Raw genomic sequence first — 16,453 nt, 5'->3', positions numbered from 1 at the left:
ATTGTCTCTTGCAAACATCCTGTGTGATGCATTCCTTAAGAGAAATTCCCCGAGCAGGGGGAGCATTACAGCTTCAGGTAATGCCCCAGGGTCCATAGTTACAGGCCTGTGCGAAGCACTCCTCCGCCTCCTTTTCCTCTGAACTAACCGAATAACACACCACTTGCTGTTTCCAGCTGTTCTTTTATTTTCTCCCCCTCTTCCTTCCATTGAATCACTGGTCCTGGCTAATCGGGCCAAGTCTTCCCCACCTGGGAACGTGATGTAGGAAGCAAAGGTTTTAAGTAGTAGGCTAAGCCGCACCCACTTCTTCACATGGGCCTGCCACTGAATGACAGGCCAGGAAGTTGACTGTCCTTGTTCGTATTAGGGGAACTCCTTCTTGGTGCCCCTAAGGTAAGTCTAATGGTGAGGATTTGGGTCCTCATATTAGTCCCCGGTAGCCTATGCTACTGTGTGGTGGCTGTGTGTGTGTTTGCAGCTGTCATTTAGTATCACCACACAGTTCCAAATTCACCACGAAGGGCTGGTGCTATTGCATTCTTCTCTCTGCTGGTGTGTCCCTGCCGGCAGCGCAGTGAAGAACACTAGGAGGCTTTCTGGTAGTGGGGTCTCAGTTTTTCTGCAGCTGGTGTGAGGTGCTGGGGCATTCGGATACTAACACAAAGCCAGTGACAAGCATTTTGTCAAGGAGCTATGGCGGGGCAGCTCAGAAACAAACCGGCACTAGGCTGGAGGATAAGAATTTAGGACCTCTCAACATTCACCTTCCCCCTCAGGGGTAGTACTGTCTCTGGTTTCCTCCTTCGTAGGCCTCTTACCAGTGGCTGAGAGGTGTTCCCATCCCCACTTCACAAGGTAATGGTACTGGCCTTGTCACGCTCCTCTAAGATATTACTTAAGATGGGGAAGTTAGATACGCCTAAGGTTCTCTGGCTGTGATTAATCTGATGACTTTTTATTGAGGGGGGAGTTGTGTGGAACTAAAGCATTTTTCAACCACTTTAGTTCAATGCTTCACCTCAGCAAGGCATTTACATCAGTTGCAAGATCATCCAAGACTGCCTCGGCATTTTTCTTTAAACATCTCATGGGATAGGGATCTAAAGATGATGGGGGGGGGGGGGTCATGCATTTCAACTCCTGTGCACTATGTCAGACAAAAAGTAAATATATGACAACATTTGGGATGTAAAAAAGATTTTACTGAAGCAAATTCTCGATAGCTAGAATGCTATTGTCATAGTTCATGTCAAGGAAAGAGAGCAGAGCAGCAGGTGGGAGTGAGCAGTCGAGCAGCTCCCACCTTACCAATGCACCTGCACCCGGTGCCAATTAGAGGGCGTCCCTGGTGCCCTCGTAGTATGTTGGGGAATGAAGAGATGAAGTGAAAGGGGAAATGCAAGAAGAAACCAAGAAAATATATTGTACTACTAACAAGGAACGTCATAACCAATTATAAGGATGAGCTAGTTGATATCTCACAACTTTACTGCTAGAGTGGCTCACAATTAGAAAATATCATATATTCACCATATTCTGCATAGGGTTGATATCTTAATGGCTAGGTCTGTAGTGAGCGCACACACTCTCTCGCTCTCTCTCTTTATTCCATGTACAAGACAAGCATCTGCGAGTTGGCAGATAAAGGAAAGGGGCAGTCTGGGAATTTCACTCATTCCCATAAGCTACATGTTAATGGTTATGGGAGAAAAGTGCCTATTGTGTTAACATGTGTGCCAAAAACCATGCTGCACCCAGGAGCACAATGCTACATTAAAACCCTTCAGCACAAATGCATCATATATGTGGTAGAACGCATTAGCTTTACACACACAGTACACCATGTATACGTAGTACACATGTGTTTCCAAACTATTGGTCACTTTTAAAATACGACATTATTTTCCTATCTCACACCCCACAGTACTTTGCCACGTCAGAATGATAGCAGACAAGTCAGCAACTATATGTCACATTAGATCTACCTTGTTTTCAATATTTTCATCTTTTTTCCTTTAACCATTTGTGTTAATTTTGATCAGTAATTACTTACAATGTCACTATAACACCCGGAAGGGTGCCTATACAAAGATGATGATGGTGTGAACAAAGTGGGACATAGACCAGGGTCAGAAAAAAAAGAAGAAATGATGTACAAAAGTAACATTAACAAATGACAAATTAAAGAGGATTATTGTACAAATGTAAAAAAAGTACATTGTTAGGTTGTAATGGACGGAATGGTGGGGCGAGGTTGGGGTGATCGGGGCAAGAAGCTCTGTCTTTGGAATGCAAGCAAAGTTTAACGTGAAGTTTAACCAGAGCTTTGAAGAGATCCACCATTGGGCTGACTTTGATTGTTATTGACACACGTTTCGATGGAGCGGGGAGAGTACGGCGTCTCACGCGTTCGCGTTGTTGAGCAACGCCAGAGGGCTTTTATGAAAGGGATTGGACCCTGAAAAATAAGGAACAGAAACTAACGAATAAGGACTTTAAATGATACTATGCTGTGAATCCCTGATTTGAAAAAGGCTTTCAGTAGCCGAAACACGTGGGCATCACTAGGGGCAGAAAAATTAAAATAAAATATGGCACTCAAAAACAAGGCGCTTTCCTTGATCTCCGAGTATGTATAAACTTTGTGTCACTTCCGAGGTGGCTTTATAGACCTCCTACCAGCCAACTCAGATGGGATGCGACTAACAATACCAGGAACTCTTAAAACTATTCAACCTTATATTAACAAAAGTGTCGCCTACCCTCCTTAAAGGAGTCCAACTACAATTATTCCATTTCATGTTGGTTCAGTTCATCATCATGTGCTTATCATGTTTGGGTTACTAGTCCAGCTTTGGTTGGTTGTTCAAGTGGGAGGGTGAATGAATGTTAATCTTTGACTACATGTTTAGGATTCCAAGAGCAGGTTCAGAGGAGAGTGCTTGCACCAGTTCATGCTTCATGCAGTTTAGGCAACAAATAGGTGAGGTCAAGTTACAGGGATATGTATTACATGTTATTACGGTGCTCTTTTTCTTAACCTCCCCCTACCCATCCAATCTTGTTACCCTATCCCTCTTTCCGGTTTTCTTAACTCCCACTTCCTATCCTTCCTGCCTCTACTCTCCGCCCTCTGCAACTAATCCAGAACAGGACTGCGAGACTTGTCCTTGGCCTCAAGCCCTGGGATCGTTTCTGTCCAGCTCTGAAATCTCTCCACTGGCTCCCAGTGGATGCAAGGATTAAATTCAAAACCCTCTGCATTGTCCATAAGGCTTTCTGGGGCCTGGGTCCAAAATACCTTCAGCTATCCCTCCGCAAATGCCTCCCCTCTCGAGCTCTTCGCTCCTCTACCTCCACCTCACTCAGGGTCGGTCGTTTTTCTAAGAAACGAGCTAGGGGTAGATCTCTGTCTTTGGCTGGGGCCTCCCTCTGGAACAGCCTCCCTGCCACTCTAAAACTTGATCTAAAACCATCTCCGGTTCCGGAAGCACCTCAAGACCTTCCTCTTTTCTTCTGCCTTCGCTCCCCTGCTGATCTGTTCTCTCTTGGCACCGTGCACCTGGCCACCCTCTGTCTTTTGGGCCCAGGTACCTGCTCATCCTGCCACCCTACCGCACTGCCTCCGGGCCACCCCTTGCACTGGGGTCTGTATCTGTACCCATACAGCCCCCCTTTTTCTTCCTGCACTTATCAGACCTACCATGCTGCTGCCTTAAACCTAGCACTTGCAAATTGCTGGCTGCATTACCACTGTTTGTTGCCTTTATTATTAATTTATTGTTATTTATCTGTTTCTCCTCTGCTTCGCACTTTAAACCTCTCCCCCCTTCCATGCACTTTTCCCCTCCCCCTCTCCCATGCATTTGCGCATTCTCAATGTCACTGGGCCTAGTAAGATCGCTGTTTTGTTATCCCCTGTTCCCCTCCCTTGCCTTGTCGCGCTCTGAAACACTTGTGTACGAGCGCAATAAAAATAAAATATCAATCAATCCACAACCTCTCCCTAATCCCTCTGCCCCCCATTGGCTGCCACGTGGTTACCTGTACCTCTAACATCAGGGACCCGTGCCAACCCAGGTGTGGGGTGGGGGGTCCCCATCCCATTTGGCTTCTGTGGTTCAGGAGAGGGTGTCGATGGTCTCCCTCTTATGGTCTTGACACTGCTAGTCTCATGACAGCTCAACATATACAGTCATTGTAGCAAAGTCCAAGTTAGTCCTGCAGCTATGGAGGGAGCATACTACTAGTCCACAGCCCCTAGAGATGAACAAAAATGATCTCCTGACTCGGGCACCACCGACATCGGGTCTGTAAGGTAGCTAATTTTAAAGTAAGGGCTTTACTCCAATTCAAGTTAAAGGAGATAGGGGCGCATAAAGAGATGTAAGCCAATTTAACCAACAGGCTCCAACTTGCAACACCACAGACACCATGGGACAGGAAATCGATGGGGACAATGAGGCTCACAACAGGCTTGTTTGTAGGAGATTCACAGAATGCAGGTTCAAGGATTCCAGCAATGCTATGGTCAGGGTCAGACGCAGACCTCAGGGCAGATTAAAGATGATACAACTCGGCTACAGCAGCATTGGAGGACCCTTCTGAAGCAGCAGATGGGCATCGGCATTGGTGTGACCCAGGACAGGGCCGTAAGGCCCTTGGGAGCAACACAGTCAGACTTCAGGTTCCAGCAGGCCCTTCATCGTGGTGAGAGATGGCAGCGGCAGGTTCGTGAGGTCCCAGCAGAGATCAGAGTATGCTAGCAACATTACCAGCGCCAAAGCAGGAAGGGGCCTATGCAAAGCTTTAGGCAAGTGCCAGTTCAGGGCAGGCCAAAAGACCACCCACCGATAACTCCAACCTGGGAACAGAAAGGATACAGAGTAGGGCTGCAGACTGGATGGTCCCACCAGTGGAGACGGTGTAGGCACCTGGTTCAGGTCGTCCCAGTCGATGTTAAAGGCCTGGAACTGAAAAAAGGTGGTTGACTTGCCCAATGCCGGTCACAGCAGCAGATTTCCGTTTTTTTTTGTTGCAAACTTAAATATGCTATGATCTTGTGGTATGGCTCTACTTCCTCTCCTTTATGTGGGCTGGTTGCTGCCCTAACCCACTCATGGAAGGGCCCTGCAACATTCAAACAGGGGGGAGTATGTGCAATCAGGAACAGCCTACAACACCACATTCTGCCCAGTAACAGGACATACCCAGACTGTAATATGTATTGGGACCAGACAGCCTCAATACCCAGTTTCACACAATTGACACACACAAAGCACTGACCAGCAGTCCAGAAACAGACTACAGCAAATGTGCATGAACTTATCTGGCAATATTTGACCTGCAGGGGAAAGAAGATGGCCAACAAAGAAGATGGCACAAAGAACATGGATTCTACCACAGGGAACAGTAGGTTTGAGTATATTATACTTGAAAAGGAACTATTGTGGTAAAACATAACTGTAAACAGATGTGCACCAGGAACAAGTTAAAAAAAAGGGTCACTGCAGCCAGCCTATTCAGTGCACATCACAAACGTAACCAGGATGTTACTTAAATCAAAATAGAATGGGCACAACGTTTCCTCGTTGATACAGGGAAACGTTGTGCCCATTCTATTTTGATTTAAGTATGGCTCCACGTGGCTTGTGCTGCCCCCAATGTAATAATAAAGGAGAAAAACAAAAGGGAGAAGTATTCCCTACATATTCCCATTGGTAGCCACAAGGACTGACCGGGTGCACCGAATTAAATAAGCAAAACAGGCAAGTGGGGCAAAGGGGCCTCACTCACCCCAAAAATCAGTCCAGATCCAGACAGAAGGCAGAGTTGCTGGGGGACTTCACTGCAGTCAATAGAGGATTTTTGCAAAAAGGAAAAACAATATATTGTGCTATAAACTGGCATAACCGTATCATTGTTATGCAAATCTCTGTACAGAGACTGGCAAAGCGCCATGATGGATGCTTCAGTATTCTAGATAGATTTGCTGTTTTACCCAACTTCCTAGCAACTTCCACCTTATACGTTGCCTCCGGCCACTGACATGGATGGCTGTTTCGGACGGAAGATGAGAAATTGGCTCGGATTTTGCCTCAGCACCAGATTATTCCTCCTCTCTCCCCCGCCATCTTCTCCATAATACTCTCCTATTTTGAGGGTTCACTCAATTGTCACGCCGTTTGGTTCTCAGTGGTTGGCACGTGTATTGAGGTACAGGTTCGCTAGAGATTTGCACTACATAAACGCCTTAGAAAATAAAACATTCTCATTCAATGCCCATTTAATTTTACGAGGACTACACACCAGTAAAATGTCACTGAAACATGCATTTAAAATGCTTCTAAAAGTAACATTACATAAAATGCCTAATAAAGTAGATTGGGGTGTGAATTACACACATCAAAAAAACAACGCAATGCAAAGAAATAAAGTCTGTTTTGCTTTATAACAAAGAAACATAACATTTGTAATACTGTATTCTGTAAATCCTTATTAAGTTAACGGTTGTAAACACAATACAGGTCCTGCATCTCCTAAGCAGGTTCCATTGCTCACCTAATTGGAGGCAATATATGCTGGCACACAGGCCTTTCGAAAAGCCCAGGTTACATTCCTTACCAAATCATTGATTTGCCAGCAGTAGAGATCTTTGCCCAGATCACACGAGAGGAGTGAAGTCTGTCCATCCCCATAGACAGAGATGTAGTTCAGATCTCTTGGCATATAATTGCATGAAGCTATGGTCCACCCACTCTTTAATCCAATGAAAGTTCTAAACCAAAGTGCACAAAGTGGCACATTATGCACTAATGCCCAGATAAATCTGTGGGTCATCCGTGTATGATTGGTAACATAGTTGGAAATTGCTCCAGGGGGACAGGCAGTGCAGAGGAGTTAGATCTACAATAGCCAGAGAAAGTGAAAGATCCTTATGGAACTCTACGTTCTAGGATGCATACGTGACTTAAAATGACCCTAGATTTATTTTGGAACATAGAACTCAAAAAGGCTGTGAACCATTAGCAGCGAGTCATCTGTGGTGCATCAGAAGTTGCCTCTGAAAAGAGAATCTGGTTATCAACTGCGTCACAGCCGAAGGGAAAGTCGTCCAGGGCTGGCACTGCTCTATACCACCCCTTATTGGCTATCCTCAACATGATCCTCGAAAATGCCCAGGAGGGTTGTCTCAGAACCGTGGTTAGACCTAAATTCAGAATACATTGGTGCCAGTATCTGCCAGTTTTCAAAATGGTCTTAGAGGTGCGGGGTGACCAATTTGTCAATGTTCTTTACAATTATTGACAGTTTGCAAAGAGGCCAGTTCCTTTGACTTATTATGTGTAAAATGGTGGGTGTTTTTAATAAGTAAGTAAAATTCCTTTCATGAGGTAGTCAACAACTACTCGTTCTCTGAACAATTTATGAACGAGAATCTGAAAAATAGGAAATAAATGGGTGAATTTATTCTTATTTAACTTCAGAAGGATGAATGCTTATGGAGATGGGGTAGAGTGAAGTTGGGAAAGGATAGTTCTTACTTAATGGTGAAATGTAGAGAATATGTCAAACTGCAAATCTGAAATGAGGGCTGCAGGGCTAGTAACAACGTACAGAGAACTAGCTTTCTGGATTTGTCTCTTAATGTATTGATTTCCTTTTCTCAGGATATTTCTTTCACATATAGGATTGCTTTCCTTTATTATTAGACTTTAATCTAGGTTCCTATGTCTGTTTCCTTGTTCCATGTAGGTCAGCCTTCATGATGATCTTGGCAAACTCCATGCTCCCAGCTTGCACCAAGGGCCAGTTGATTGCGCATGCTAGTCATGTGGGGAGTAGTTTTTGGAAAAAGCTATATAATTCAATGTGCATATTGTGCACTTTACCTAATTGGGATATGGCTATCCCATAGGATCTGAGGTGCTTTTACTCAGAAGGTTTCCAAAATTCGTGAACTTGAGGTGCTCAGTAACTGTGATAGTCCTATTTGTTGTTTGAAACAAAAAATAAATTGTGGGTCGAGCAAACAACTGGGCAAACATTCTGAATGTTAATTTCCTTATCCTTTTAATATGAATTACATTCAGACAATTGTCCTGTAGACACTGCGTTTGGTTGTCTGAAACTCCTCTCTTCCGTAGCTGTTTAAAAAGATTGGACAGCCACATCAGTAGTGTAAACTATGCATAGATGACGATCCTCACTTTACCTACATTTCTATTCCTGCTTTTGGAATGTCAACATATTTACCTGGGTGGGACCTGTTCTGTTTGAGAATGTTCGCTTGATGAACACAGATACATTCATTTGCTGGATTCTCACCATGGTCTTATCATTGATCTAAAGACGGGTGTGTCCTCCTAAATATGACTTAACAGTCTATGTGATAATGTTTGTTGCTTTGCCTGTATTAGCAATCAAGATTATTTACTTACAAGATAACATTAGAAAAACAAAAACAGGTCAAGTGCTAGGGAGTCCCTTGCCACAGGAACAATACCGTTCAGAAAGGCCTCAACCTGCAAAATGCAAAAAACTGCAGATACAAGATTGTGGCGAACACACTCTTTTTGCTGGGGTAGCTACAGACTGCCTGTTCACAAAATGTCTACAGTGGTGTGCTGATAAAACCATTGAGTTCCAAGCATGCCAGATTGCTGAACATGTGTTTAAAGAGCTCCACGTAAATAAACCATGTGTTGTACAGCTTATTAATGATAGGTAACATAGAAGAACATGGTAGAAATGATCAGGTCTGTGATGTTGTAACCCCAGAGCTTACAGTTGAGACCCTAGAGCCGCTAACCTATGGTAAACATGCTGTAGATCTAATAGAGGTTTGTTGGGCATACATGCACAAATTATGGTATTGTCTTAGGTTGTGCATTTAAAGGCATTAAGTGTACATGAAAGCTAACATAATGTCGGTGGTCCTGATCTGTAGCAAATGGTAAGAATATAAATGAACTACAGGTAACCCTTAGATGCCTCAATGTTGGGTCAACTGTTCCAAGGGGTTCTTTTAATATAAATGCTGTCATGTCAGCTTTAGGAAGCTCAAATGCAAATAAATAAATAAATAATTATGTATAGAAACAGAGCAGCGTCATGACTCTGTACAGATACGTTTTGCTGACATGAATTATTTTCCGGGCAATGGTCCAGTCACAATGTGAGAGTGCAGTTTGATGGAGCTAAAATTTGAAATAAAAAAGGTGGGCTACGGAGACCTAAATTGGAAGGGTCCTATCCTTATTCTGGTAAGGTGTTCCGTGGAAAACTGTTATCCATCAAGCATTTCTGTATGGCTGTCATGAAGGTATGTGGCAAATCTACATATGGTTGTTGACGTATTGGTAGCGCAATGTGGGTAATACCAGTGGGTGTGCAAAACAAGACCGTGCCAGGGCTACTGTTTATCATGGCCTAGTGGGTAACTACAGAGTCAGTACTGTGGCTGTCCCTAGATGTGGAACAGTATTCTGAGTGCTCGTGAATGTTCCAAAACTGGCTTGATGGGCATTGGGGATGTGTAAACTAAAGTCTATACTGGTCTCTGTGAGCTAGATCTTGCAAAAGGAGTCTGGAATCAAACTGGAGGACTACAGTCTCAGATACCCCAAAATGGATGGACACTCCTCTTTCTCCAATTCTTTTGGAGGGTCCTGCCAGAGGTTCTGAATAGTGAGTGTCTGAAGGAAGCTTGGGTCGCCCACCTGTTCCTGAATTGACTCAGGCAGGAACCCTCCTTAACAGTAACTGAAATAAGCTCTTGATGGCCCAGAGATGATGCTGCTAATTACCTCCCTGATCAAAAATCTCTGGCCCTCCGGGAATATGTGAGAATCCAGGGTCCCTTTGGTGTAATTATAGCCAAATAGATGGCATCATTCACAACTACACTATCTTGATGTCTAAGGCACACTACTGGTGTTAAAGACCATGCTGGTACACATCACATCATGGGGTATTCCAGCAGGGTCCTGCCAGTAACCGCAGATACACCTGGTGAGTGTTTGGCAGTGCGGCGTGAATGTAGAAATCTGCTGCTGCACTACGGAAACAGCACCTGCAAAGTGTGCATCAAGGTATGCAGGTACCTCTGGATAGCACCCAGAGATAGACTCCAAAACCAAGCAGCGTTCCCCAAATATCTCAGATGAAAATGGGAAAACTGCCAATAGAGATCCCAAGGGGCCAGCTCTGTCTGGAGAACAAGAGATCATCATTTGCACAACAGTCATGCCCTAGGAAAAGAGGTCACAGAAGCAACCGAATTCTAGAGCAAGGAACTAAGATCCCTGCTTGGAGGTCTGCAGACAATGTTCTGTAACTGCAATCAATGGCATTCTGCATCCACAGAGGTGACACTTGTGGTTAAAAAGGTGCTCGAAAAGCTATTTTTAAAGGAAAATATGGCAACTATAAATTGGGAGTGCGTGGTCCAGACTGCGATACAAAAGCAAAGTGGCTACCGGGTGTTGCACACAAACATCTGTGCCCCTCCTCCCGACAAAACCTATCTCCAATGAACAGTCTTCAACAACATTCTTCAGGAAGCATAAAAAGTGGTGCAGACCACACATTTACGCTGAATAAAACCCTGATAAACTGGTAGGCGAAAAGAAAACTTCATGAGAGAAAATAAAATAATGAACGCTCAGTAATGTTAACCAGGCAACATCAGTTAATCTTCTTAGGTTGAGAAAATGGGACAAAGGCAGGGAAGGCCTGCTTCAGCTTTAGTGCCTGAAATCGGCCTCCATTATAGTGCTAAGGCACATGTCTATGGTAATGTCCTCATGACTTAAGATGGCGGGCCAAAAATGAAGCAGCATTTTCAACATCATTTGTGCGACCTTCGTATTGGATTATCCGACATGGTGAGAATGTCACTGTAATGCAGGTTTGTTAGGAATGTGGCCCTAGCTTGTTTCTGGTTTTGAAAGAGTGCCATGTATTCTGAGATGACAAAGCCTTTCCTTCCAATGTGTTATTTCTCTAGGCAAAGTCCTGCAAGTCATTGGTTCTCCAACAAACGAGGAGGTAACCTTTCCATAGAACCGTATTCCAGAACGCTCCTAGTTAGTGGTCTTTTTTTTTTTTTAATCGGTACATTCAGTCACAAATTCGGGGTGCAATGTACTTTCTGGGGTGCCATGTCAAACATCTGAACTAATGATTAGTTTTTCAATGAATATTCACCAATGAGGCAATTCTGGATCAAAGCTGTTTGCTACAGTTTCCCTTGCCTTCAGGTACCTTCTGGAGCCGTTTTCTTTTTCTTTTGGTCCAGCTTCTTAATTCACTCCTTTTTATTAATGTTCAGTGAGGATGTTTGCTCTGATGATCCACAAGTTCACTCTTCCGCCGGAAGTTTTTCTCACATTTTCTACATTTATATGGGGTCTCTCCAGTATGTATTCTTACATGCACGTTCAAGTTATCTTTTCGATTGAATCTTTTGTAACAAAAAGTACACGCGTATGGTTTTTCACCTGAATGTGTTCTACGGTGAGTGATAAGATGACTCTTTTCAAAGAAGCTTTTCTCACATTCCATGCATGGATACTGCCGCGCTCTTGAAGGCGTTCTCGTACGTCTAGTGTGGTCACCCTTAAGAATGCTTTTAACACGTTGACGTTGTTGTGTGCTTGGAAGACTTTTCAAAAGCTGGGATCTCTTCAAATTGCTCTCAGATTCACCAAAGGTATGTGTTCTCTCTATGTTGGGGCTTGCATGATCTAAACTGAAACGTACCGTATTTGTGAATACTGAATCATATTCAACCCTGGTCTCACCACTGAGCTCAGTGTATCCTTCGGGAAACACCTGGCTCATGGAGTTGTTTTCTTGATGTGTGCTCTGGAAGGGCTTGCTCATAGTTTTTTCTGAAAAAGCTTTACAAGGGGCTGTTTTTTCAGAACATTTAATAGATCTTTGTATTTTCCTTCGTCTGTTCTTGCTTCCGTCACCTGTTGGATCAAAGACAGTGGGTCATTAGATTTCTGTTCAAAAGTCCATAAAACACAATACTTTCCTCTAAACTCTTAAAATGATAAGCAATATTATCACTAACACACTAGTAGACAAACAGAAAGAACCTTGTACTTCAAACACACACCATTCTTCCATACACAAACTGCAAGTGAAAATAATAAAACAACACTTCTCTCCCAGTGGCTATGGAAAAAAAATAATTGGTCTGCTTTCCGTAGTGGGTTTGACTTATTGAGACAATACATCATAGTTCTCCTGACATCTAATGTATGGAGGATTCTCGCTGCTTAATTTGTAGGGTTTTGGAAGAAAGCTGAAAGTTCTATAGACTGGTTGACATGAAACTTTGAGATGAATTTACGAGAGAAGCATGCATTTGTGTGCAAAACCACCTTGTGCTTATGAATGGTGACAACTGGGTCTAGAACGGAGAGAGCCTGCAGTTCACTTACCATCCTTATAGATGTTAGGGCCATGAGAAAAGCAGTCTTATAAGTGAGACACCTAAGACTGTCTTTATGCATTGGCTCAACAGGAGGGCCCAAAAGTTTAGTAAGGTCCACATTCAAGTCCCATACAGGAGTTGGATTTGAAATTGGAGGGTGTAATCTTTTGACGCCTTCCATAAAGGCTATGATGACAGGGATTTTCCACCAAGAGGTGGTGTAAGCAGAAAGAGCAGCCATTTGCACTCTTAGTGAATTAAAGACTAACCCAGAGTCTAATGGGTAAAGAAGATACAGAGCAATGTGAGAAAGTGTGCAGTCAGTAGGATTGATGCTATGTGATCTACACCAAATGACAAATCGCTTCCATTTGTTAAAATAACAGTGTCTGGTATTAGGTTTATGTGTTTCATTAAGAATATCCATACATCTTTGAGGCAGATTTAGAAAAGCTGCTAAATTCAGTGTTTGTTTACATGGATGCAGTCTTGATCCTGGATTCTGGGACAGCATATTGAACGAACATGGAAGTTTGACTGGACGGCAAAGACATTTTCATTATGTGTGAGAACCATGTTTGCTGGGCCCACATTGGAGCTATTAGAATACGATTAACATGTTCTTGGTGCATCTTGTGGAATATCCTGTTGAGGAGAGGAGTCTGGGGGAAAAGCGTAAGCAACTTTCCCTGACCATTTCATCCACAGGGCATTCCCCTTCGATCCTGTCTGGCGGTACCTGGAGGCAAAGTATGGGCATTGCATGTTCTGCAGTGTTGCAAAGAGATCGATATATGGATGACCCCATTCTGTGAAAACGCTGTGTAAAATATCTGCGTGCAACTGCCATTTGTGTTCTATGGGAAGTTGTATGTTTCTGCTCAGCACATCTGCTAGAAGATTCCGTTCCCCTGGAACACGTTGGGACAGGAGGAACATGCTGTGTTTTAGTGCCTAATTCCATATGCTCTGGGCTAGTTTGGACAGACCTGGAGAGTGCATCCCACCCAGTTTGTTTATATGAAACATGGCTGTAGTGCCGTCTGTTAGGACTAGAACTGTCTTTCCTTGCAATTAGTTCTGGAAGGCTTTGAGGGCTTTGCGAACTGCTAGATGCTGTAAAAGGTTGATGTGCTTGCTTGCTAATACCAGAGTCCACACGCCGTGTGCTGTATGATGTAGATAATGTGCCCCAACCCTGATAGGGAAGCGTCTGTGGTAAGAGTGGCCACTATTGCTGGTGTGGTGAATGATTTCCCCTTTAGAAGGTTTTTCTTTGACCACCACCGTAGAGACAGTACTAGAGCTTGCAAGATAACCACTAGATTGTGCCATTGACTGCTTGCTTTAGACTACTGTCTGGCGAGCCACTGTGAGGAACTAGGTAGATGCAGGAAGCCATCAATCTGAGCATGCGCATGGCCGTGCATATGGTTATCTGACGACCGGCTACATATTGTGGGATTTGGAATAGCATGTTTTGGACCCTCTCATAGAAGGGGAAGACCAGACCGTTCTCTGTCCTAATTAAGGCTCCAAGAAATTGTTCTACTTGGCTGGGAACAAGATTTTATTTTGTCTTATTGATTGAGAACTCTAATTGGAAAAGTTGGTTGATTGTATTTTGTAGACATGCTTGGGGTGTTTCTCCTGTGATTAGCCAGTCGTCTAGATAAGGATACACTGAAATGGATGTTCTGCGAAGGTGGGCCGCCACCACCGCTAGAACCCTGGTAAAAACTCTTGCTGCTGAAGCTATGCCGAAGGGAAGTACCTTGAATTCATAATGTTTTTCCCATTTTGAACCTTAGGAATTTCCTGTGCATCTTTCATGTCCAGTGTTGCCATGTAATCCTCGGCCATGTAATCCGCTGCTCTCGCCCCTACCCGCTACCATGCCCTAACCCCTTCCTCCCTCCAGCAATCTCAGCCGACACCCCCTCCCTCCAACAGGGCAGACTCACCACACTCCCTAGAGCTCTCTCACAGCCCAAAGCCAAACAGTTGGCCCTCATCGCAACGCCACCACAGCCCCTCACGCAACCACAGCTTGGAAAAGCCTCTGCATGATGCCCAACCGCAGCACATGCATCTCTACTCTCACCACAGCCACAAACCCGTCTCGAGGATCACGATCCATACTGTATCAGATCTCTTCCCCCTCAGAGACGCAGCGATCACTGAGAGCCACCCAGCCATTGTGGCACACCCTCCTGGTGTAGGGACACACTGAAACGGCCTGGCAGCAACCATTTCCGCTAACATCCCATGGCCACGCTTTGTGCCCATCAGCTCATAGGCACTTACCAGCCATAGTGAAGAATAAGAAGACTCCCTTACTGCCACCGCTCCTCATGCCCCCACACCACACAGAAGCTACCACACCCAGCTTCCTAGCATCCAGGAACAACAGACTAGCTTACAGATCAGTCAAAATCAGCCCTTCCCACCTGCCAGTTAGCCTGGAAAGAAGGAATCATCATCTGGGCCTCAGATCTCACCCCCACCATTTGCAATCGATTACGAACACGCCCCCAGGGTCAGCTCTACCAGAAGCCAGTAATCACTCTCATAGAATAACACCCACTCCCCCCTCGCCAGAGACACTTTGCCCGATCCCAAGACTACTCTACCCAGCGGAACCCTGGACATACAATTGCAAGCCACAAACATGGACCCGACTCCACCAGCACTCAAATCTAGGACCAGACTCCACCTGCACCCAACTCTATCGCACCTCTCCGCGCATTCAAGGGAGCCCTCCTCAACGTTGGAACAATCCCTGACCACGCCCTAGACATCAATGAATTAATCACTGCCCAAAATCTAGACCTGCTAGCCATTTCCGAAACCTGGCTCAACCAAGCCTCTGGCCCTGCCCTATCCATAGCAATCCCTGAAGATTTCACTATACGGAGATGTGACAGACCGGACATGAGGGGGTGGAGGCGTAACACTCATCTTCAGAGACTCCTTCCATGTCAGACCTATCGATAGGCCTATGGATGGGAACTGAAAGCCCCTCTCTGTGAAGCTCACCTCCTCCCACTCCGACTGCACCACCATTCATATTATCTATTGACGCCCAGTGCCCTACTCAGTCTTTGAGGCAGACCTCATGCGCATGATGGGGAAGAACATAAAACCTACCTCCAGGATCATACTCCTGGGGGACTTAAGTCTCAATGACCCCACCGACGTAACTGCTTCTGCCGTGGCCAACGCTCTATCAAACTTAGGTTTCAAACACTGTGTTATAACCCCTACGCACATAAAAGACAGAACCCTTGACTGGATAGCGACTTAAACAGCCAAATCACTATTGCAGCTAACGCCCTATGCCCCTGGTGAGACCACCATATCATCAGCTTCACCTTCCCCCAGCGGAAACAACAGACCCCCCCCAGCCTAGCCATGCCCCAATCCTTATCACGCAGCACCCAGAAGATATCCAAAGAAACCATATCCCCCCTCCTCACCCCGCTACGCCCAGAACTTCTCAAATCCAAAGACCCAGATGTGTTAGTCGATATCTATACCAGCACCCTGACGAAAGCGGTAAACTTGGTAGCGCTGCTACTCTTCAGGAAAGCTAAACCAGCAAGTCATATCAACTCCTGGTTCACTGAAGACCTTCAGGCTTTGCGCAGTAAAAAAAGACAGGCGGAAGCCATTTGGAAAAAATCCCCATCAGCCACATCCAAATTTGCGTTCAACAGGATAGTTAGAGAATACAAGCAGGCTATCATTACTACCAAAGCAAACTCTTACAACAAAAGAATAGCTGATGCTAACTCAAACTCCCAGGAACTATTTAAAATCCTCTGGGAACTATAATCACCCTCATCCCCTCCTGCCACGACCTCCAAAGATGAGTACTGGTGCTGTAAGATCCAGGATGGCCTGCGCCGGAAAATCAGCACTCTCCAGCAGAGAATTGAGAAGAAACAACACCTGACCAAAGCTCTAACCCGCCTCTCTACTCAAACCAAATTTCGC

The 16,453-nt window shown here is 44.8% G+C and overlaps 1 protein-coding gene across 1 annotated transcript in view; it reads right to left on the bottom strand.

Moving 5' to 3' along the window:
- Positions 1 to 6,435: 6,435 nt before the first annotated feature.
- Positions 6,436 to 16,453, bottom strand: part of LOC138582144 (zinc finger protein 34-like) — a 124,802-nt gene continuing 114,784 nt past the window's right edge. The window contains exon 7 of the mRNA XM_069653168.1: positions 6,436 to 11,984. Within this exon, the coding sequence (XP_069509269.1) occupies positions 11,335 to 11,984 (650 nt within the window). The 3' untranslated portion in view covers positions 6,436 to 11,334. The remainder of the gene's footprint in view (positions 11,985 to 16,453) is intronic.

This window comes from Ambystoma mexicanum, chromosome 3q, assembly GCF_040938575.1.
Source record: "Ambystoma mexicanum isolate Mex_15411 chromosome 3q, UKY_AmexF1_1, whole genome shotgun sequence".
NCBI lineage: Eukaryota > Metazoa > Chordata > Amphibia > Caudata > Ambystomatidae > Ambystoma > Ambystoma mexicanum.
Note: the sequence above shows the minus strand (reverse complement) of the source record. Positions and strands in the feature narration are given on the sequence as shown.